This window comes from Falco biarmicus, chromosome 8 (genome assembly GCF_023638135.1).
Source record: "Falco biarmicus isolate bFalBia1 chromosome 8, bFalBia1.pri, whole genome shotgun sequence".
NCBI lineage: Eukaryota > Metazoa > Chordata > Aves > Falconiformes > Falconidae > Falco > Falco biarmicus.
Genome location: NC_079295.1, coordinates 18,359,532 through 18,384,110, shown reverse-complemented (window position 1 = coordinate 18,384,110; position 24,579 = coordinate 18,359,532). Strand labels below are relative to the sequence as shown.

The 24,579-nt window shown below is 35.5% G+C and overlaps 1 protein-coding gene across 2 annotated transcripts in view; it reads right to left on the bottom strand.

Moving 5' to 3' along the window:
• Positions 1 to 528: 528 nt before the first annotated feature.
• CCDC141 (coiled-coil domain containing 141) overlaps positions 529 to 24,579 on the bottom strand; it is a 97,724-nt gene continuing 73,673 nt past the window's right edge. Inside the window, exons 19-29 of one of the 2 annotated variants that reach the window (XM_056349453.1) lie at positions 24,173 to 24,367; positions 22,418 to 22,601; positions 21,072 to 21,181; positions 18,791 to 18,884; positions 16,616 to 16,620; positions 13,718 to 14,604; positions 11,600 to 11,772; positions 2,938 to 3,092; positions 2,716 to 2,845; positions 2,454 to 2,619; positions 529 to 709 (exon numbers count right to left, since the gene is read on the bottom strand). In XM_056349453.1, coding sequence (XP_056205428.1) covers positions 586 to 709; positions 2,454 to 2,619; positions 2,716 to 2,845; positions 2,938 to 3,092; positions 11,600 to 11,772; positions 13,718 to 14,604; positions 16,616 to 16,620; positions 18,791 to 18,884; positions 21,072 to 21,181; positions 22,418 to 22,601; positions 24,173 to 24,367 — 2,223 coding nt within the window. In that variant the 3' untranslated portion in view covers positions 529 to 585. Of the gene's footprint in view, positions 710 to 2,453; positions 2,620 to 2,715; positions 2,846 to 2,937; positions 3,093 to 11,599; positions 11,773 to 13,717; positions 14,605 to 16,615; positions 16,621 to 18,276; positions 18,361 to 18,790; positions 18,885 to 21,071; positions 21,182 to 22,417; positions 22,602 to 24,172; positions 24,368 to 24,579 lie in introns of both variants that reach the window. The other variant, XM_056349452.1, reaches the window with a different exon arrangement.

The window sequence follows — 24,579 nt, the reverse complement described above, 5'->3', positions numbered from 1 at the left end:
CTCTCTTCCGTGAAGACATTCTTTGTACTAAGCATGCATTAGACAGGATTTACTATTATTAGTAACCACTCCTTTTGATGCCATGTCTCCTCAAAATACCTCTAAAGCTGTCAGAAATAAGGTAATGAACACTGTTATTTAGTAAACTGGAGAATTCTGTAGTTACAAACTCATTTTAAGCCCTCATTTGTTTGTGTCTGAATTTTCTATATAAGCTAGTGGGAAGAACTGCTGATGGAATTGATGGTGTTGATGGAATTTGTACAAGAATAAAACAGTGGGTACTGATGAATCACTAACAAGATCTGTAATTTTAAAGGCTAATATCTCTCTTTTCCATCATCACCTTCTATTAGATTTGTCAAACAAACCATAACAAAACTACAAGAAATTAGAAGTCACTGTCTAATAAATGCTGTGCACAAGTGAATTTTATTAATGATTTATTTATAAAGAAAAAATATAAATTGTAACCTACATATAAATTGAACAGCACTCAAAGATTCATCTTCTCACCCATGGCCAATACCTACTAATGGACACAGCAAACAACATGAACACATTCGCCAACTGGGCATCTCGCAATTAGTCCATCTTCCGATCCTCTGCAGCAGGTGGAAGAACTGGAGCACGTACCACATTGAAGTTAATCTCTTGTAGTCTCTCAAGTTCAAGATACACTCCTTGAAGCCACAGTTTCTCTTTAAACCTGTATTAAAACAGTCAGTTAATATTGCCAATATTTTTAATGGTGGCAGCTGCAGCATCCCCTTTCGTAAGCGACAATGTGGTGGTTGGCATAGACTGTTCTCTGTAGTCTTGAGACAATGTAAGATTAGACATCAAATAAAGAGTAATTCCAGACAGAACATAAAGCATCCTAAAACTCATCTTACTGACAGTAACAAATAACCAGAGGGTACTTTAGTTATAAAGAGCAGAAGAGATGAGAAAAATGAGGAGAAAATTGACCTTTCTGTATGATCTATATGTTTTAATCATACTGAATTCTCTACTTGTCCTAAGTAAAACTAATGTCTTCTTGCATTTGATTTTTTTGCTTTGGAATATCTGTCATCTCACAGCAATACAGAAAAAACCTGAACAAAATATATGGGATCAATGCTTGATCAGCTGGACATGAAGGAAAGTGTGCAGGCAGTTTATGATTAAATACAGTTTTTGAATCAACATACATGATAATTTTCCTTCCCTTTTACATGTTGTTCTACATCTAGACAGACAAACCTCAAGAACATAAAGACAAAAGAACACTGCTCTTTCTTTTTTTCTATGGGTTTTTGCCATAGAATTCACTATGTATGAAAAGTTCAGAAAATATTCAGACACTTTTAAGCAACAAATACATTTTTATGTGACTAGTGTAAACATTTTGAGCAGACTGTGAAAGACTAGCCTGACAGCAATCCCACAGATTCTCAACCACTTTCCCAGGTCACATTAACAATCACTTCTTTAAAGCCATGAGATTCCTGGAGTCTCTAGTCCATTACATTGCTCCACATACTTTCTAGAAAGAAAGCTATTTTACTGTATCATCATGAAACCAGCTTTTCACCATAAAACAGTCTTCCCCATTTCAGAGTTGTGTAATGGATTTTATCAATAGAATTGTTCAGGTATTTTCTATTGAAAACTTTTGATGACAAGTCTTATTTTTATGTCCACAACATCTTCCTAAACCCCACCTACATCCCTACATAGCCTCATCTTGTCTGAGTCTTCCAGTAAACGGTGAACTTATAGTAAACCAGATCTGTAACAGTCACAGGGTATAAAAACTCTCTCATGCCCAAATATATTACTCAACAAAAGACAGGCAGTTCTAGCACCATAAATCTGAGTAGGCTATCATAGCCTAAATGCAGGAGGCAAGATTTAACCCTGCACAACAAGTCACCACAAGGACTACTGACTTCATGTTTCTCATTTAGTCTTCTGAAATTGCAGTGGGAAGTTTTTTCATCCTTAATCAGTTAATAAACAATGACTGTTCCTGTGCTATTAGGACTGCTACTTACTCTTCTAAATAAAATGCCTGCCTATTAGAAAACTTTGTTTACATATAATGTTACTAAAACTTCATGTTCATGTAGTTCTACCAGTTTGAACTTCTGGAATACTTTCTATGTTTGAGCTATTCAGTCTTACTTTAATATCTAGATTAAGATACCTAGATTTAAAAAAAAATATTTCACTAAATACTTTATTGCACAAATTGCATTTTCTACTGTATTACAAGGTTTTTTTCATCTAACAGAACTGCGTATCTTCTGATGAAGAATTAAGTGTAAAAGATAGTCATACATGCATTTAATTTACATTATGCAAAAATTCATAGGATTAGGAAGAGTGATGTGTGCTTTCTAAATTAAGGTACTTATAGCACTTGGAATGTTACAAGACACAGCACAGAGTAAGCTGTAAATTACCTTACTGGGAGATGTTTAGCCACTGGCCTTTGATCTTGCACACAATGTATGTCATGGGCTTGTACTAGCTCAGTTGTGGTGACAGTCACTTCTTCTGAAAAGTATCCATCTTCCCATTCTGACTTAGCCTGAGTTACAGCAGAAATTTCTGGGGTTTTATTTTTCTCTGAAACAAAATGTGCATTAGTGGAAACAAGGTACTCCTTTAATATGGCAACAACATGCCTAAAAAACATGCAATGCAGCTGGCAGGATGAATCACCTATCACTGTTACGAAAGCAGAACAGCGTGCTTTTCCAATTTCATTGCTGGCAACACAGATATATTTCCCAGTATCAGCAAGGACCACATTTCTTTTTAAAAGGTAATAGGTATCTCCTAATTTCTCAATCTGTAAAACAATAGAATGCACATAGGGGATTATTAGTAGCATAAAGCAAAATACCTTGCTCTCAATAAATATTCAAGAACATTAGAACATACACTAATGTCTCCAGATACCACTTGGTTATCATCCTTTGTCCAGCAGACATGTGGTTTGGGATTTCCATGTATAGTGCAATGCAGGATTAAATCTTCTCCTTCTTGTAGAGTTGTATGTCCAAATTTTTGTATGAAGTGTGGGTGCTTTCCTTGTACTGGAAAAAAATTATTCACTGTATTTAAAAAAAACACAACTAAAACAACTGAAAAAAAAATCCACTCTCATAATTATAAAGTTCACCACATTGCATGACAAGGAACCTTTATGGATGCCTGGAACTCAGGATAACTTGTTTGCTAGACAGTTAGTAGACAGACATAATTTATCTATATACTATAAAGTCTGTTGAAATGCATGGATATTAAGCATCCAAGAATTTCATGCATCGGTACAGTAATATTAGTTCCACGGTAATACTGAAGAATCATGTCCTTTGTGTAGGTAGTAGGCAAGTCTGTGTGGATTGTGTTTCAGAGAAAGGTGGAAGAGTAAATATTCCACACAAACGTAAAGTGACATATTCAAGAGAACAAACTTTTGCATTTAGTGCCTTGATGTACGTCATGCTCTTTCTTCACTTTTTTCCCCCTATCCTTCTACTCAAAAAAAGTTATTGAAAAAATTAAAAAAAAAGATTTATCTATATTTGCAACAAGGATGAGGGCCAGAATATGGCCTCTGTACCACTTTGATCAAGATCATTATTTTGGCCATCATTAATACTGAAACGATGTACTATCAGATCATCCAGTACAAATCTGATTCAGATCAAGGATGGGCTAGTAATTGCATTTCTACTTCAACAATCAGAGCACGTGAGATTCAGTTTGTGCTGGCTTCGTGCCAGCTGCGGGAGGACAGATGACACCTGAGCCAGTACAAGGCCTAGCTAATACAAATACATCAGCATCCGTTTGCACTGAATCAAAGCATTGCTTCATGTGACATACAACTTAATGAGCTGTAAATCTGGATTTACTGGATCACTGTATTACTTACTACCTGAAGTTCCACTTACATTCCACCTCCAGGGCCACAGCAAAAAAGATGACAACCTCAGAACTCAGACTAAGTATTCTTGACACAGGGAATCCAAAGCAGAAGATGCTAACACAGGGAAGCACACACAGAGGCATATACTACAACAAAAATGAGCATTTCGCATTCCTATCACATAAAGAAAGTCTTGTTCCTCTTTACTATGAATTGTACCATGTGTCAAAAGTATTTAACAGTAATCACCAGCCTTCTTAGAAATGGAAATTTCTAAGAATTCTAATTTCTGATTTTCTAATTTCTAATTACTGAAATGTGTGATAAATAACAGAGCGTGAAGCTGCTCTCAACTATGCCAGCACTACTCCATTCATTTAGGATGATTTTTTTTTTCTTTATGCTATTGTGAAACAAAAATCAGTGTATCTCACAAAAGTGCCCAGCAACTTCTAAACCTAAATGTATTGAGCCCATGGCTATTTTTGCCCAATATGTGGAACTGTGGAACTGTCAGCATCGTGATGCAGATGTTTTCACCCACTGTATTAATAAATCCACTGCTTAGGTGAGCTCTAACTTGCAACAAGCTTTCAAGCTTAGCTGCTTTTACATACTTCCCATTTACTGTAGGACTGAGGCCACAACAGAAAGCAGAAATATGAGTTTTACTCTCTCATACTCTTGCTAAGCTAAGGTCTCCATTAGCCAATTCCAGCAGCTCAAACAACTCAGTTCTTAACTGTTGAAAGTTAGCACATGCAAGCTGTCACCACCATTGCACTGCATGCACCTGAAGCACAGACATTTGGGATCTACAGCTTCACTTCAAGTGAAAAAACCAAGTCCTGGCTCTTCTTTGCAGGCGGCTGACAGTAAGTCACAAACAATGCATGATTAGCTTGTATTGGTGGAAAACGTTAAGTGGCCATCAGCCACTCCTTATGATTTTTTTGGCTGGATTCAAATACTTGTGTGGTTTGTATTACCTTGTGAAGTCAGGCTGCATCTCATACCAGGATGGTTTTTGTCATTTAAAAAAAAATGAAAATAATAATAATCTGAATGGAATGGTGATAATGATCAGACCACATCTTGATTTTGTATCAGTAAGTCAGCAGAACATAAAAATTAAAATTACCAGTTTGTAGAGAGCAAAGGGAAATGTGAAAGACACAGGTTAGAACTCAACAGTGCAACAAAATATGCTGCAAAAGGAGAGTTCCTCTTCTGACAGCAACCTTCAAAATACAATGGATGATTATATTTCACCAATGGTTTTCCCATTGTATCAACATGACTTGTCAGAATAAGCTAAGACAACTTGCCATTTAAAAATTATTTCTTGGCTGGACATCCTATGGACCACAAAGGTTAGAAGGAACAGATCTTTTTTCCTGCATTGTGGTGAAAAACATTTCACGTAGTCAGTGATACTGAAATCCCCACTCCGATGGTTTCAGGTAAGAAGTTGGTCAAATATTAAATATTATGTGAGTTACTTGTAGGAACCAGTAGATTTTTGCTGCAAACTGTGGAACCAGAAAGGAAACCTCAGCAGTCTGCAGATGGAAAAAACACCTGCATCTGGCTTTATCACAGAGCATTCACCCCTGCCCCAAGTCTCTCTCATATACCAGTAAGTACCAGACCAAGCCAAATTGTTTTCAGCAGTCATTTCTTATTACTTTGCTTCACAGTTATTCTTAATCTATTTACTCTAGATATGTCATTTTCAATCTGATGTCTTGAAATGTGGTATTAGCGAGTTTATCAACCTCCCTGATCTTCTCAAAAGATGTAGGGTAGACTGAGATTCACACCATGCTGCTCAGAGACTTTGGATTCGCTCAGCATTGCTCTAACTTAAGACACTGCACTTTATTGTTCAGAGACTTTGTCTCAGTGAAGCTCCTAAGAGTCAGAAGGAATTTTATTAAGCAATACAAAGTGGGTTTTGTGACCCAATTGATCTGAAATATCCATAATCCAGGGCTCCAGTCTCAAATACCATGGTGTAGCCTCATTAAAGAAGTCTGAGCAGTAATTCTTAAAGACACAGCTCCTTTGAGCCACAGAATATATACACACACAGAATTTCTAGCTTACCCTAGCAAGTCTCCAGAAGAAGGTCCAGAAACAGGTATACCTTACCAGTCTTTTGAGAGGAAGCCACCTTCTCCATTGCAGTTCCAGCCACATCTGATCCAAAGCCAACCAGAGGAATGCCTCATCCTCCCTTTGCCTACTGACTCACAAATGGGCCCCCAGACAGGCTGCTTCTTTTGAAAAATTAAAATAATTAATCCCTTTCTCCTCCAAACTTACACACCTTGTGTAAATACACCTCCACCACTTTCTTAATGGGTGTCTGCATATGGGGAAGGAGGAAGGGTGGTTAGATTAGTAATATGCCTAAGTATAATATTTTTGTTGTAAAGCCAAAGAGATTGAGATTTAGATCTGCGCTTTAAGAGAGCAATCGGGAAGATATAAACATTTGGGGGTCTTGTAGTAATTATAGGTTCAAACTGTGACTGTGACGAGGGATCTCGGCACTGTAAAACAAGAAAGTAGAACCAGAACAATACAAAATACATAGATTCATTACTTGCTTCTACAGTATGGTTAATAGAAGGAAAAATTGAAGTATCACAACATGAACTGTAAAAAAAAAGGGGGGGGTCAAGGGGGGAAGCATTACACTGAAACTATTGTTGAAACAGAATGAGTGTGGTTTTCTTTCAGAGAAATATTAACGTATCATGAGACTACATTCCTGTCACTTTCTTTTAAGATTATCTGAACAGAAAACAGCAGGAATTTTCCAGCAAAATTTTTCTGAGCATTCATTACAGTCCTTAAATAAAGGGTATTTAAAACCAGTCTACCAACACAGCAGTAATCAGCATTGATTACACCTTTGTTTGCAAAGCAAAGCATTAAATCCAGGAGACTCAGTATCCTGCTGTGTATCTGGTATCTCTAATCTCGCTGCCTTTTTTTAGACTTGTTTCTTACAGCAATTAAAAACATGGCTGGTATCCACATACCCATCAAAAACATTGCATCTAAAACTGTTTCTGATTTAAAGTGGATGCAATACCATACGCACAAAATCAAGTTTAGTTAATCTAAAATTTACGCAGAAGTTCAAATTCTCAGAGGAAAGTTTTAATAAAGAAAGGGATCACATGCTTCAACAATTTAAGATCTACAGGTGTGCTAAGGCAATTTCTGGCCTTATATTTATAACTTTTTGCATTTAATAACTGTAATATCTGACTATGAAAAAATGACAACACTCTCAAAAGTGACAAGGTGTTTGTTTTGACCTTTTCTTATTTCACAGTGTCTGTTACATAGTAATAGCATGAATGCCAAACTTGTCTGCTCTTGAAAGTAATAGTGTACTTAGATTTTGAAAGTTGGATTCATTTGCATCTCACTTTCTTCTCACAAGTCAAACTTGAAAGATTTTATTTAATGTTTAAGTAGGAACTCAATCCCAGGATTTAATCCAGTAAGTAGTAGGAAGCTTACTTTGCACAGATAATGTTTGAGTAAAAATGGAAGTGGATGTATTGGCACAGCAGCAAATCATAAGCCACTTCAGCTGCTTTTGAACTGAATAGCTAAACTGAGGCACAGACTCCTTAGAAAGTCAGCTGAGTTCCCTGGGTGCCAGGTAATCCATTGGGATCTTCCATATAAGGTTTAGACCCATAATAATTTTAATTGGGGTGTACAAAGAACTCCGCATTAATCAACCCTTGCCCAGTGGAATAATTTTGTCTTGGCATAGTTGAGGACAAGATCACCCCTGACCTAATTTTTTATGTGAGGCTGTGTTGAAATCTGGGTTACCTAATTTGTCAGTTAGAACAGTCATTTATGGTTCAGTCTGGAAAATGAGCGTTAAACTCTCCAAGTTTGGCATTTCATTACCATTCTGCTTCTGTATTTTTGTAGGCAGAGGGCAGCTTTCCTTTAGCATCTTTCTAGATAGATTTGGCTTAGAAATATCCTTCTCCAGCCAATAAAATTGAGCACGGGTGCTGTTTCAACACCATATCATAGCAGTGAACAGGGGCATCATGTCCATACAGCTTCCTCACCTGGAAAGCCTTCCTGGAGCATGTAATCCCAACTCAAGTCTCAAATAGCAATGCCTTGAAAAAGTCCATTAAGATAAACTACTCTTATGCCTTGTTCAGTATATGAACTACCAATAGTCCTTTCAAAATATGATGAAAAAGGAGAAAAATAGATAAGGAAAATACAAACTTTAGCAACAAAGGTCATTTCACAAACTATTTAAACCATAATTCAGAAGAAAAAAATAATCAGCACTGTATTGATTTTAAATGTTTTTCTGCTAAGGGGCTAAAACATAAGTATACTTGGTAAGACATACACAGCATAATACATACTCAGAACTTTACCAAAGGTAGAATACGCTTGTTCATAGGCGTACACAGCACAGATTTGTAAATGTTGGAATAAAATTTACTCTGTCTGAGGCTTCTCTTTAACTCCTCCCTCTTAGAGGAAAGACTGACAGTCCTCCATGTTATGCTTGGAACTGCGAATGCAAGCCAAACTCCAATAAAAGGCTGCATCACTGGCTGGTTTCTTACAGATAGTAATAAAAAATGGAATAAATCCAATTTGGATTCAAAGCTGCACCTCAAACAATTTTGTAAACTGGCCTTGTATTCTGGCTGTCAAATCTCAGGTAAAACAACTAACAGATTTCTCCCACTTGTTCTAAAGCCTATTAAACGAAGTTAACAGAAACTGATTTAATGCAAATGCATATGCAGGAGAAGTTCTGCATGCTTGCTCCCTTGTAACACCTGAAGAGCCTGGACGTACGGCAGGAAAAAAATTGTTCCCATAATCTCTGTACACTCATGCAGTAGCTCTGCATCTGTTTGTTGCCTTTTTAACTTGTAGAACTGATTATCATAAACAGCTAGTGGTCTTTCTGTAACGGCCAGCAAGCAATCAGATCCAACTACAAGTCTAAATCCAAGCTACCTCCAATTCCTGCTCTATGACATGATGAAAAGTCCCCATCTTTTCCTCCTGCTTTGATAGAACTACAAATAAGATTGGGACAAATTTTCCCAAGCAGGGCTGGAATCCTAGCTCTAGCCTGCTTTCTGGACAGAGACTCGCATCCCAGTGTTATTTTGCTCAGCGAATGGGTCTCCTCCAACTAAAAAGGTCAAATGCATATCTCTGAACTCACACACTGGCTATATAAAAAAGACAGAACAATGATCACTCTAGCACTGAACTTTCTGTAGTTTTCAAGATGAAGGATCCACAAGCTGAAACAGAGATGCAGCTTTCAGCCCAGCATCTGTAGAACTACAATGACACTTACTGTCACAAGTCTTACCACAATTAAAGCTCAATTTAAAGGCCTAATTCTGGCAAGGCAAGGCAGAAGAGGAAAGAAAACATCTCTGCTTTCACTCTTGGGTTTTCTGCATGCATAATACTTCTCCTCAATGCTGAGGGAAAAAATGCCTGAAAACAATTACTTGAGTAACATATAAAGTTACTTAGAACATGTCAAAAGAACATCCGTGATTACTTTTAATTTTTGAATGATGGCAACTCTCACTAGAAAACAAGGATTGAAGGGCAGACATCATCTAGAAGACTCAATTTTCAAATAGAAAATTAGTATTATAAACAGGGTAAAGTTATCAAGCACTGGCAGCTCTGCAGCAGACAAAACTTTACAGCTTATAGGAGAGGCATTTTGTTTTGTGCTTACCACAACACTGCTTAATGTACTGCTTATGCAAGTCAGCTTGCTCACCTAGTTTATTTGCTGTATATTTATAATAATCATAAAGTCATAAGGGCACAAAACCACTACATCGAATTTTATGAAAATTTAAGCATTCAAAATCATACTAATTATTAAAATTAGCTTTATTGTAAAATGGCAAGTACACTTCAGGGTTTTTTGTACCTGAGAGAATTCTTACAAATGAACATTTCTGGGAGACAACTGGACTTAGAAACTTGTTCATAAGGGCAATTCCAATTTTAGTTAGAATTTACTTTGTTCCCTCATCTGCTCACCACCTCCTCCTTCCCCCTCTTGTATTGCTCCAAGATTATATTCCCTTGAGAGCTTCTCCTGTTTCAAAGTTACAGGAATTTTAATAAAGCTGTAGTTAACTGGGCCAAAATACCTAAATGAGAGTCTTCAATCTCACTGAGCCCCGGCAATTTGCAATACATATTCTGCTCATAGCATGCTACACAGTAACAGGCTTACTTCATTTCGGCAAGTTATGCAAGGGAAAGTAAATATTTCCTCTCTATAATTTTTCCATACCAACGCAGCTGTAATATGAAAGCTGCAAACCAAAGATGCAGGAAAAAATAATGTAGCTGTTTGTCAATTTTTTTTTTTGCTGTAGAAATACAAGTACTGGAGCTAAAGAATGAAGTTACATTTGAGGATATGCGAATGAAATCTTCCATGGGTATAGTTACGTGAATGTTACCAAATATTTAAGCAAACTACTACTTTAATGAAAAATGTATTTGTGGTGGTCCTTGTCAAGAATGAAATGCAATATGTAGATGAACAAAATTCTAGTTCGGATTTACTGCTTTGAAGTTACAGGAGAATTTTATTTGATTGAAATAATATTTTTTTTTTGGTATAAATACACTTTTTGCCAAATTTGGTTGATTCTGTTTGAAATCAGTGTGTTAACCATTTTAACCATGCACAAATACTCATTTCATAAACTATTATTTTTCTTGTCTTATACTAGCAATTTAGTGGATTATTAGGACTATTTATAACTTTAATTTTATAAGAAGGCAGAGAAAGTATCACAAGCATCTACCCAAGCAGATTGCTATGTTGGAATACTTCATTTTGTAAACATTTGGGAGTTTTGGTCTACTGTATGCTAGGTGCCACTTACACAAATCCTGATGATTCTGGTCAAATCTGTAGCGTAGATCACAACTCTATTGGAACTAATGCAACTTCCATTTGTGAAGACTATCTGCTGACATGAGATGGATTTAAATCTGATCTATGCCAGTGCAATCATGAATGGTACGATTTCTTTACTAAAAAGCTTTAGCCTACAAATAAATTTTTTGAAGAGTATATGAGAAAAACGTAGTTGGAAATGACACATGCAATGTTTAAAAAAATTTCAACAGCTTCCACACCCCCTCCGAAAAAAAGGCATATCATAAAAGACACCTTTAGCTGTGCACTCTACCTGGGTGTATCTTGACGTTTAATACCTATAACAATTAAAACTGCTCCCAACACTTTGTAATGTCACTATTTTTAGAAAGCAAAACTCTGCCTCAGATTATAGAATCTTTGTAACTTTTTTATCTCAACATCACTGTGAGAAAGGAAAATAAGCACATAATACTGGTATTAAAGAAACAAGCAATATATCATGTGACATAAAAGTGGTTTGGTACAGATTGTGAAAGATGCAGTGTAAGAAAAGTTCAATGTTGTCTTGGCATGTGAGGATTAAGTCCAGTGCAGTCAATATTGTACTTATTTTGTGAATAGCCAGTACATTAGTGATATGCTAATATAGATGACACACAGCATTATCCAGTCTATTCTTGTAATAGGTGGCCTGTTACCTTTTACGTCGAGAATGGCACTTGATGAGATAGTGCCGTTCAGATTTTTAGCTCGAACAACATAGAGGCCAGCATCTTTATCACACACCTTCTGAATGAACAAAGTATGCTTTGTCTCCTTTTGTAAAAACTTTAAGTGCTCATCAGCAGTCAGTTTCTGGCCCTTCTTGTACCTGAAGCAGAGAGTCAGTTTTCAAGTCAGATTTATATCACTGTATGCCAAGTAGATCTTCGCAAATTCTGACACTACACCACCAGCAAGCAATAGAGCTCACTGCTGTGATCTCATCCCTCAGTTTCAAAGTTATACGTAAATATGGATGAATATTTAAAAAATTCAAATTGCTTGATAATACATTTTTAATACTAGAAAATAAGGTTCTAAAAATGGTTTTCAATGGACAAGTCACAGTTATCTCACTGCAGTATTGGAGAGAGTTGCACAAAGGCCTGAGCCCTCAGTTTGGTGCCAAAGCATTTTTGCTAGTAAGGTGTTGAGTCAATCCACACTGAACTCATGAATAGGGTCTTCAGATGCATAAGCAACCTACAAACTTTCTGAACTTGTGTCTTCAGTATAAAGAACAGTTCCTCCACCCCAGCTCACTTAACATTTATTCAGTTCACATTATCAAATGAGACAGGACAATGCATGAGGAGTTATTTCAGAGAACTGGTGTCATATTCTAACACTTAAGATCTGTCACCATGTATTGGTATTGACTCCTTATTTACATATCGGAAGTGAGAGAAAATTCTGGCTCTTCCTGTCTTGTGATGTTTCAGCATAAGCTACATTTAACCTAACTCAAACACAGAAATGCTTTTCCACACATATATCCAACAGGGTGTCTACACCAGTAAAAGAAATACATGGTATTAGTGTATTTTTAATTACAACCCCCCCATTTTTAAAATGTTTTCATAAATGCCCAACTTGCAAAACTGTTTTCAGTTAAAATATATTTTTAAAAGACCATATATCAACAGTATATATACGTTTGAGCTAAATTAGTGCTTTCTTATGCTAAAATAAAACTGAAGTTACCTCTTGTTTCACCAACAACACTCCTCAAATCATAGAATACCAGGATTTAGAACAAAGTAACTTTATTGATACCAAACACAGTATCAACACTGTGCAAGCACCAAAAGTGCAGTGTCCAGGTTTTTTTCCCCAGTGCCACAGAAGAAAATTCGGCTTACTAAACCCTGGTTTGCCTAATTCTTTACGTGTGTAATAATAATCTTATCAGCAAAACATTTCCAGTAAGAGGCATATCTACTTTTAATACATTATAAGAAAGGCCTCCATTGTGAAAGTCCAATAGAGTAAGTGGGAAAATGGCAAACTGCATAAAATTTTAGGAAAATATGCCACCACAGAGGGCAAAATCTTCAAATTCTGCCCCTCTTTCAATCCCTATTCCCTTTGGTAGGGAACTTCTAAAAAGTCATCTTAAAATATGTTTATATTACATCACCTGTATTTCTCACAAACACAGTTTAAAACAGTCTAATTAGACATACAGCAATTCAGAAAGAGAGAGTGTGCAGGCGAATATGTAATATAAATGTGGTTCTCTTAGTGTAGACATTTAGGCTGAGGTTTTTTTAATCTGTAACCTCTCTCCAGTTTTCAACAACTGACTCTCACATATATGTAAATGTGTGTCTCTATTTATATGTAGTGGCTATATAAATATTTTAACACACACCCCCCATCTTTCTGTCCATATACAGTGCCAAGATACTGAGAAGACACAGGTGAGTTTACTTATGGTAAATGTGGAGTGTGCATTTGTTTTAAGAAATTACTGAACAAGTGGAATGTCATATTCCGGAAGATAAAATCTATATGATATATTTGCTTAAAAAACATTGGATATGCTTGCAGTAGTTTGATGCTCTCATTATTTGTAAAATTAAGTACAGAGAGATTATTTCAAGTAGGTTAATTATCAAAAGCAATTTTGAAGGTGGGAATCATGCAGAAGTGTGGAGTGGAAAGAATACAAGACATTTATTCTAGTCTAGAGATTAATTAATTTGGTTATAAGTGGTTCAAGGTGCCCTGCTAATAGGTATATTTACTACTTCTCATTATAAGCTACCCACCATGTCAGTGTAGGCTCTGGGAATCCCATTACTTCTACTTCCAAAGTTACCGGAGAACCTTCCATGACGGTTTTGTTAGACAGAAACTGGGAGAAGTTAGGCGCCTGTCCAGTTAGGCTGGCCATGCTGTTCTTTTCTGATGAACTTTTAATCTCTTCTCGGGTGACCATCTGCTTCTGACAGCTTCTGGTGGCGTCTGATTGAAACACGAAACCTGAGAATGCATCAGGCAAAGCATGCAGCCTGTCCTGGGTTTTAGTACAGTTATTCAAGTCATGCAATTGTTCTTGTGTTTCTGCCATGCTTTTATGAAGTTCAAGGTGTTGCAAATGTGTTTTGCACACTTCACTCATCATGCTGTATACTGGTTTGGCATTTATAGTGCAGGAAGCGGTGCTAGTTTCAGATATTCCTTGTAAGCTACAAGCCAAAGAAGATACTGCTCTGACTTTTGGACCAGAATCCGTCGAAGAGATACAAAACTTCTCAGTGTGATCTGATGAGCTCTCCATTCTATTATTTGTAGCACCAGCACAAGTAGAATTTGTTAAGAGATCAGATACTTCCATCACTTTTTTAATACTAGTGGTTTTCTGCATTTGCAAGCTATAGGAACCAACATGCAGACTATGAGAACTGCAACAGCACTGCTCTTCTAGCTCTGTTTCAGAATGCATGAGGTTGGATTCTGGAGTCTCAGAAAGCGGTGGCAAAGAGATATCATCAGGTGATATACACTCATATTCATCTCCGGAGAGTATTTCTTCTGCCAGGAATTCAGTCTGTAAACTATCCTCTTTGGCTGAAGATGACAGATCTGTATCCTGTGAAACAAGATCCTCACCAGCTGGACAGATAATTGGAATATCAGCCAATTTATTCCTCTCCTTAAATTAGGAGGGGGAAGAAGAGAAGGGAAAGAAGAAGAAAAAAAAAAAAAAAAAAAGAGAGAGAATGAGCCATGATTCTATGCATCTCCTTTTCATGCAAAAGCTAGCAACAATATTTGAAATACTTCTTCTCATTAAGCTTAATGTATTCTGAGAAGCAGGAGGAAATACGTGGAAAAGAATAATTCATGGAAAATTCTGCAGTAGCTAACTGGAATTTCAAACTGTTTGGATAGATTCTAGCAGGTATTATTATTATACATAAGCATTTATTGTAACAGTAACAATAAAAAGTACTTTTTCTATAAACAACCTGTGGATTTCCTGTACGTGCTGTTTATAAAAGCATTTGCAAGGGGAAGGAGATGGCAGCCTAAGTACATCTAAATGTGAAACAGTTTTATAGCAATAAAAATATATTAACAGCCAGGTTACTGGACTTTGATTCTTTGAGAGTCACCAGTCACATTCAAGAGTTACAGAATTAAAACAACATCTTTAAGATATTTTCCAAGCATTTTATATTTCCCTCATTTTTTGCCAGCTGTTTCAAGATCTTGTCAAAACATTAACAGAATACATTGTTAATTTTTTTTTTTTTATATTATTTTGGATTCAGAGTAAAGAAAACATCTTCTCATCATGTATCAAAAAGAACTGGATGTGGCACGAGTGCATTAATTTTAATCAGAAAGCATCAAAGACCTCATCTGATTCAATCATTGCTTCTCTGCCTCTTGTTTTTTATACAAATGTGTAAAGACATATTCAAGCCTATTTAATTTTTGCCAGGTCTGTCAGCAAATGTTCAGAATGTTTTCTTACGCTTTTTCTCATTGTTGAGTTCTATACAAAAATATGTAATTACTAAGCAATCTTTCTATCACCTATAAACTGTTCACTCAAATCAACTGGGTGATACACTGGATGTCATTACTTTCCAAACCAGGTCTCTGTGGCAGTATACAGCACAGAAACACAGCAGCACATTCATTTTGGCTTTCTTTTTGCTTTGTTGCTCTAAATATAACCTAATAATCAGTGCACAAAATTACCTAAAAAGTAAAAAGTAGTAATAGAACCTCACATGTGCTCTGTTCCTGTAGATATGGTAGTTTTAATATAGATGTTTTTCCAAGTTAATACATTTGTTATTTCAAAGCCATGTGATTCATGCCAGATCCATGAATGAATGGCTGGAAAAAACCTGGAACATTACTGTGTTTATTTTATTAATTCAATTCAATTGTAAGATGAGTTCAAGTTTGGGTATTAGATGTGTTTTCCACAGGCTTCCCCTGATAAACTCTGACCCCCAAAGTGTCTTTCAATATGAATATATCATGGATGTAAACATAATAAATTATAATTGACTTTCCAATTTGGTGAAGTGTTTGAATTTTCCCCCTTCCAATTACTCAGAAAACAATAAATTCTGAGTTACATCTTTCTTCACACATTCTAATTTTTTATTGGGGTTCTAACTAACTGTAAACTATTCCCCCCAAAAATGTTATTTTTTTGGGATTAATTCCAACACACTCATACAGCGTATTTTTTAGGGTTTGCTAATTTGACTGTCACACGACTCTTTTAACCTTATCAGCCTGATTCTAAAGAACTCTCAGTTTTAAGCCTGATCAAATTTGCAAGTCTTTCTTAAATGGAGCTTTAACAGGCAGTTCAGCAGCAAATTCTGGCTGGTTTAGTCTGACATGCACTAACAAATTTAATAAACCAAATCAGATTAAGTATTATGAAATTGAAAATTTTTTTAAAATGTTAAATTCTGAGCAAGTATATTTAAAAAAGAGGTCAAAGTTTCTGAATATCCAGTCTCTACTGTCTGAATAAATGGTCCAGATTCATTCTGTCTGTTGAGTCTACGCACATGTACGCACAGTGGCATACATTTGGACAACTACAGGAAGGTCACATCAAAATATGAATTCTCCAGTGACTAATCTAGGATGTTAGCGCAGGGCTGAGCTGTCAGTGTAGCAGTCACTTCATCTGGAGATCACAGAATTGAACAGACATATTTCAAATATTGCTGGAAAATGATCTTGAGGAAAATACTGGACAAAAGAATGACAAGTGGGCAGTGAATGAGCAAGCTGTCAGACAGGCTTTGGGCAGCACGAGGACTTTCAGCCCTGGTGTGCCACCTGGGATCAAAGCAGCATGAGGATGAATGGGCTATGAGGTTGTCTAGACCACTTTTAGAGGGTATTTATTACTGAAGCAAATTAATACTGCAAAAGTAGCTTGTACTAGCAGTACAGTCAAAATTAAAGAGACTGCTGGCCCACTAGACAAGGAGCTGGGGATGGTCCAGTTCTTTCCTTGGAAAGGGCAGAAATGGAAGACAGAAAAACTCTAGTGAGAAGAATCTGCTACTTCTGTAAGTGAAGTATGGAGTGATGAAAAGGGTGGAGGCATCATAGTTGCCATACTTCACATCTGATATTTGCTGTTTCGCATACCCTTGACTTCTCCACTTGGCAGCTGAGGCACAGTCTGATGAGGACTGACAAAGCTGCAGTCTAGCAAAACAGAAAATAGGGCTATGGACATCTGCTGGGTGAGGTGATACTCCTGAGAGTGCCTCTTTAGAACTGTCACAAAATTTTGAGTGAAATCTGGGCTTCTAGTCAATGGTGAAGTTCCCATTAACTTGGAATGGAGGTGACAGTATTAATTCAGCTCAATTTTGGCTCATCAGCAGATTACAGGACATTCTGTATTGAACTGAAGGGAATGTCACTATTAGTTTAATTTCTGCAAAACATCAGAATTTAATGTCTTGTAGTATTGGTCTATGTTACCAGCTTGCAAAACAGAAATTTTAGAACTCTAAATCAATTACCAATGTATGCTACCTTTCTAAAGACCGAAATATATTAACACCCACTCCAACTTACCAGAATATTTCACATAGTAAATTATTTAAATTCACATCGAGGATCCCAAGACTTCAAAATGTTCTTAAGCTAAAGGAATTAATCTCATAAAACATAGGTCTGGTTTTGTATTGCCTGTATTTCTAGGACTACATTTATTCATTGACAGTTTGGAACATTTCATATTCATTTACTATATATCCATGAGTAAAACATGCTTGTCTGCTATGATTTTATCTTTCTAAATGCATACCCAGTCTTTCATGATCTAATTTCCTTTTGTGCATTGTCCTCAACATGCAATCCATACTTTGGAACTTATTTATGATCTCTGATGCATGAAATTTTGGAAACTAAAATGTAACTTCAGTGTTCTGAGGTTAGGGTGAAGACTGCTATTTGATGCTGAGTTCTGTTATTTGTTCGATGTATAGTGTCATGACATGATGTCATATTAAACTGATGACAGCTGTATTTGTGTTTCATCATGTTTTTGCCATGACTGCTTTCGACTGCTTTCCTGTCATTCACACTGCTGCAAAACTGAAGCAATTCTGTGCTTGTTTTGCATTGGATTTTTGCAATATTGTAAATGAGAAGACAGTCAAAGTCCACCAATCTGTAACAATATCCATTGCTTTTGAGAACCAACAAATTAAGGAGTAAAATTCTTTTGAGAGTATGCAACAATGTCTATCAATTTGATTTAAAAAAAAAAAAAAGAAAAAGAAAAATCAACATAAAAATCAACACGAACGGCAGATACCTGTTTAGTGCTGGCAGGAGACAGAGTATTGTTTATCTTCTCAGTAATGCCTCCTGAATTTGTAAGCAATTTAGCTGATGCCACCTGAAAAAAAACGTTTAGAACAATGAAGACCTTAATGATTCAACAAAGAAACACAATTTCTACCGTTACTTATTCAAATTCTGAGATATGAGGCTTCTCTAATAGTTTATTACTTAAAAATCAAATACATTCATAGCTTGTCTCTAGGGGTTATATAGGAATATTAGGCCTCTGGCAAATACTAACAGCAGTCTCCTCTGTTACTTCCTATAACTTCCTATATTCCCTTATGTCTTATTATACAGGAGAGAACAGGAGGTGTTCTCCCTTGAGGAAGGAGGAATGCTCACAAAGATGACATCCGCATTAAGAATACTGTAGCAACAAGACCAAAGGAAAGTATGTAAAAGATTATGAAAATAATATTATTTTAGAAAATAATAGGCAAGTAAACAGAAGAAACAGAGTTCTAGTTTTAAAAAACCCCAACAACTAACCTGCTGCTTTTCTTCCTCTGCTTTGTCTTTTTGACCATTTCCTTCTTCTTTTTGAACAGTAACCAACTCTTCAGAAAACTCATCTTTCTGCTGTGTGAAAAGAAAATGAAGTAAGCTTATACACAAAATATGGTAGCAATTGTTACCTACACACTGACTTATGTTCTGTACAACACAGCAGGAAAAAAAGAAGTGAAATCTTATTTAAAACCTATCATCAACACATCAGGCAAAATTTGCATTTGTTCTGGCTTTCCTACCATCTGGACAGTCCATAACCACTCTGAATATAGTTAACTGTATTTTAGTTTAGCTATTTTACCATTCAATTTGGCTAATACTTATTTCTAGCTTTAGACTCAAAGACTGTCCAACTGGTTACAAAGTACTTTCACAACAGAAACCTGGACAACCATACTGTATTTTATGAAGACCTCATGAATTCTTTAAAATTGCATGGAAGAAATCCACAGATTTCAAGGAACATCACAGTGGCACAATACAAAGAAAGCCAAAAGTTCTATAGTTACAGTTTTGCGTATTTCACATCTTTAGCTGTCCAGCTGAAAGTTACAGCCCTAAATAAGTACTTATAAGGGAGTGTTGCATTACTGAAATTCCATTCTAGCATTAAACAAGTGAAAAATTCTGTGTGATCTGTTCAATTATTTTTTCTGAAGAAGTAGCAGCCTCTAATTTTGCATTTTAAAAATCCAAGAATTTTCTTCTCATATTCAACAGCCCTGTAAAATCAGGAAAGATAGCACAATACAACAATTCCTCTTAATTTGTTATGCTTTAAAAATGACAGAAAGTGAAACTGAATTCATAATCATGGCATTCCATACTCATGGCACCTATTTCTGTAGATAATTTGCTGAATTTTTTATTCTTCATAAGATACAGATAACAACCATTGAGATATTCTAGAAATGTTCAATATGTATATTAGTTTTAAAATCTCAGAACACTACATATTATAAAAAAAATACTTTCATTTGATAAAAGTTGCAGAAATACCCTCTATTGCAGAAAATTATTTTTTATAATATTCATTTTGACTTCATTTAAAGATTTATCTAAATTAAAGGTTAAAATACTCAATAAATAGTTTAAGCATGGTTCTGTATGAAAAATGCATTCTCCAAAAAACTCTGTTAAAGAAAGATAACTTTACAATTAGCAAAATTAGTCAAAGTGAAATATTACAATTACTTTGAAATTCCAGTTCTCTTGAAAAGATCCATACTATGTTGAACTACAAAAAAGATCAAAGGATCTAAGTTGTCTTCTCACAGAACCTGGGGTTACTGCCCTGCACAAAACAGCATTTATATAACACATGGATTGGGAGGAGAAATTTGAAAAATCAATTGGCATTTTTATTGAAGTTTCTTTATGGTCACAGTTCAAGGCAAAGCCTTCTTGTCAGTCACCTAATGACTTTTGGAATGAATTCATATTTTTGGCATCTCTTACTGCTTTTAAGTGTATCCATGGACACTTCTGAGTATTCATTAGTTTTTATAGCATAACCCCATCCAAAAAAAGTGAAACAATACTCAACATCAAAAAGAGCAGGATATTTAAGCATCTTAACTCTTCCAGCTTCCCAGAAGAATCACCCATCAGCTACTGCTGCATGTGGGAGATTTATCATGTATTACTTTGAGAGTGGGAGGATGGAATAGAACAAAAAAAAATCTAGCTCCCTCAGCTGTCTTCCATAATTCCTCCTCAGTTGATATGTTATACTTTATTCCACATAAACAAGCTTATCAGAATATGAAACTAAAAATGCTGCTGTTCTCTTAATCATCAATGTTATAAGACAAGCTTTTCTAATTTAAATTACTTTGGTTTTAACACACATTAGTTTGGAGGATGATTTTTCTAGTAGGGGGCCCTGACATGTTATTTTGCAATTCACAGATCTAGCAGTTACCTATATTGCAGCACCAAGGGAAGAAGAAAAGAATGAAAAAAAGTATTTGTCTAGATACTCAAATAAATTGTGACATTCTTCCCTAAAGGTTACCTGAAAGCAGTAACAGTTCTAAAAGTTGAGAAAAAGAAACCTAGAAGGAACATTTAGTGGACAAACAGGCAGCATTTCAATTATTACAATCATTACCTAAGGTAATGGAAAAGCAAACAATGCAGAAACGCTTCATACTACTTCAGATGATCCTCAGTTAAAAGTTCTGATTCAGACACTAAGCCTGGTAAATTGATACAAATGCAATACATTTTCCAGATTAAAAAAAAACATACCTTAATTTCCTTAAATTCTCTCAGAGATCTACATAACCGATCAATAGAACTAATGATCTCTTTGTACTTTAATACAGCTTTTTCAACATACTTCTTTCCTTCTTCAATTCCTACAAAGTTAGAACAACATAAAAGTAGAACAGAATGCTTCAAACAGATGCACACCAATGTACTTTGTAATCCCAACATACTACAATATGTTTTTCTGTGTTTTGTTTTGTTGAAGTAGTTCTGTGATTCACAGCAATATGTTTTCCTACCTCTTACTAGCTTACTTGAGATGAGCCCTCATAGTTGCTGCAGGTCTTTTGCTTAGATTCTCTTTGAAAAAAATTATCTTTTCAAGCAGTATCACTAACCAGAAATGACGACCTCATAAAATGTCTCCTAAACCAGTTGCTGTATTACACAGCTATGAGGCACTTTGATACCTCCTACAAAACAGTCAGGATGAGAAGCTTTTTTCCCCATGTAGTGACATAAAAAACACAAAGCAGCTTCTTTCTCCCAGTGTTCGTGATCAGCTGGCATCAAGAATCCATTCTGTCAGCCAATTTCCTACAGATAGGAATGTTTATATCAAGAAGGTTACAAAAAAAAAGGGGGGGGGGGAACCCCAATCTGTGCCCTCTAGTCTTTTCAACACTAAATTAAAGGATTGTCAAAGCACAGTTTGACTCTGTTGAAATTTTTTCAGATTTAATACTTGAATTGATAGGCTACACACTATACTTGCACGTTTGTCTGGTTACCATATCTTTGGATAAAATAACTTCAACAAGTATATAAAAATTACCAGTTGAAGAAAAAAAGCAAAACCTGAAGTCTGTTGACCTTCATTCTTATTGGTCAACAATGTTCCAAATCAATACAATGTTAAATGCAGTATTTACATAATAATCTACTTTTTTGGCTAATAAAATGCTTAAGAAAGTTGGTAAATATCACTAGTTATTAACAGTGTTACTGAAAAAAAAAAAAATCACTCAGGAGGTATATCACTGTAATATACTTTGACTTCAAAGGCTTGCTTGTTACGAGATAGCATAAGCCATGAAGTCTTAATTCCAAGCTAATAAATATTACAATGACATTCATACTTTTATTCCAAGGTGAACTCAAGCTGTATACAGAAAACCAAGTACGAGAGCGTTGAGTACTTTTGTATTTATTTTTTTTTAATATTGGTTCTGAAATCCTTCATTTCTTCCAGTCAATACTTTGAAACATTAGTTTTTTAAACTTCATGGGATTTTCTTCTTAAATAAGCGTATCTAGGAATCTGCTTCCTCCTGTCCTAAACTATTGGGGTTTTCCCCACAGCACATTACCAGACAGCTCCTCACCATATAACTGTTTAGCGAGGTCTATAATCTGCTGAATTTTTTCTTCTTGTTGAGGCACTGTAGGCTCAATAAACTTTTTGAATTGCTTGTAGAGAGAGTCTATTGCTTCTCTTGTTCTGCATTCTGCAGAATACTTGTCAACTCTAATGACTGTTGCACTCACATCTTCAAACCAAAATTGACACTGAGGAATAAAAACACTGCATTATAATGTATTATCATCAGCAGCTCAAGCTTTTGTAGAATATTCTTAAGACTTTCCATAATCAGTGGCATACACCATTTTAAGTATCTTACGTTTTCTGATTTTAATTTAACCTGAAAAACATCCATTCATTACCAATGCTGCTTCAAATATTAACAGCTGTTAAATTTTCTTTAAACACTAGATCCATACTTATACTACAAGCACAGTGAGGTTATTAGTTAGTGGTTCTGCAAATACAAGTTTTATTTCTGAGTTCTTTTCACCTTAAATATCATCTGATTCATTTTGTAAACTTCATAACATGGCCACAGTTATACTTCCACAAGGGCAGTAAGGTTGCTTAGATTTAGTCTACTAGCGAACATGGGGTTTGGTCTCAGTAACCACTAAAGCTGCCAGGAATCTTTCTACTGACAAAAGTAGGTTTTAGAACTACCCTTAATAAACATTTTTGGTTAACAATACTCAAATTGGAGAATAGAATCTGGTGTTCACTCATTATCATCCACATTGTATCAATACAGCAAGCAACTAATAACCGCCATTTTTAACTGCCATTAAAATCAGTATTTAAGACTGTGCCTATCTGATGAAAGAAAGTTTTTCAGTTAAAGGTGATATTTCACACTGAGTAAAAAAATTAAGCAATCAGATTTTATCTCTAGGAAATAATCTATTTCCCTCAAAATAAAGGAAGGTGGTTAAAAATGTAAATGCACAGCAAATGGTAACAAATTGCCTTGCTAACAATATAGGAAATGACATTGATCAGATCACTGGATACTGAAAACATCTTTTAAACTAAACTTTTGTATTCTGATGCATCATTAAGGGAGTTTATTTTTCATGCCTTTAGATCACTTTGGAGATATGATCAGTGTTATTTCTAAAAATAAACAATGATGACAGGAATGTGCTTGCTTCACAGCAGATGCACCAACATAACGTGGCAAAAGGGAAAAGACTGTTCTAAACTTCTTTTTCTTTTACAAGACGACAATGTGTGAAGCATTCCTCAAACACATTAAAATAAAGTTACAAAAGCCTCCAAAAATAATTAGACTGCAGTTCAGAAAAAAACCCTAAATCATCATCTACTTAAATATATAAAAAATATATACATTTCACTTTCAGAATTACATACCACACAGACAGCTCTTTCTGACAACGAACAAACTGAGTTTTGTGATAACCTGGCTCTTGTGGTTTGACAGCTACCAAAGAGGGTCTTGGGGCACTTTCTCCATTGCCTCAGATATACTTAGAGAAAATGAGCTCATAAGTAGAAATCATAGATAAGCTGAATCACCGTAAAAGTCATACGGAGGTGGAGACCTCTGTTGTATGCATAGCAGTGCAAGAATATGGTAACATCACATGGGTTTTTCCCCCCAAAGTTGCAAAGAAAAAAATAGAAGAAAATACAGGGGTTTACCCATCTACTACTTTTGGAGGTGTCAGATTTTGCCTGAAGCAGTTATAAGCACTTTTATCTATCCCAGTTGTTGATCATTATTACAGCAACAGGATCTCAGATTTACTAGTACCTCTTCCATCATCTGTTGCAGATGCTCCATGAGATCCAGATTTTGCTTATAATCCTCCACAACTCTGCTAAAGTCATTCAGCTGTTTCTGTAAGTCACTGATTGACCCCAAGAGGACTTCAACTTTAGCATTAGGTTCATTTCCTTCAGAGCAAATTACTTTCTTCTCCAAATTATCCAACTTCTTTTTAAGAACCTGTTTAATAGATATAGCAATGTTAAATACCGCAACAAAAATATTTCTATTTTTACATATAGAAAGTAAAAAATATGGGAAAAACCACACAAACTTATTTCTTGGTCATATATTTTAAAATTACAAGTTACTTTTTCAAAAATCAAAGGGCCTCTACAATGCTGATTAAAATCAATGTAAATTATATTTATTAAAGGTGGAATTCAGTTACA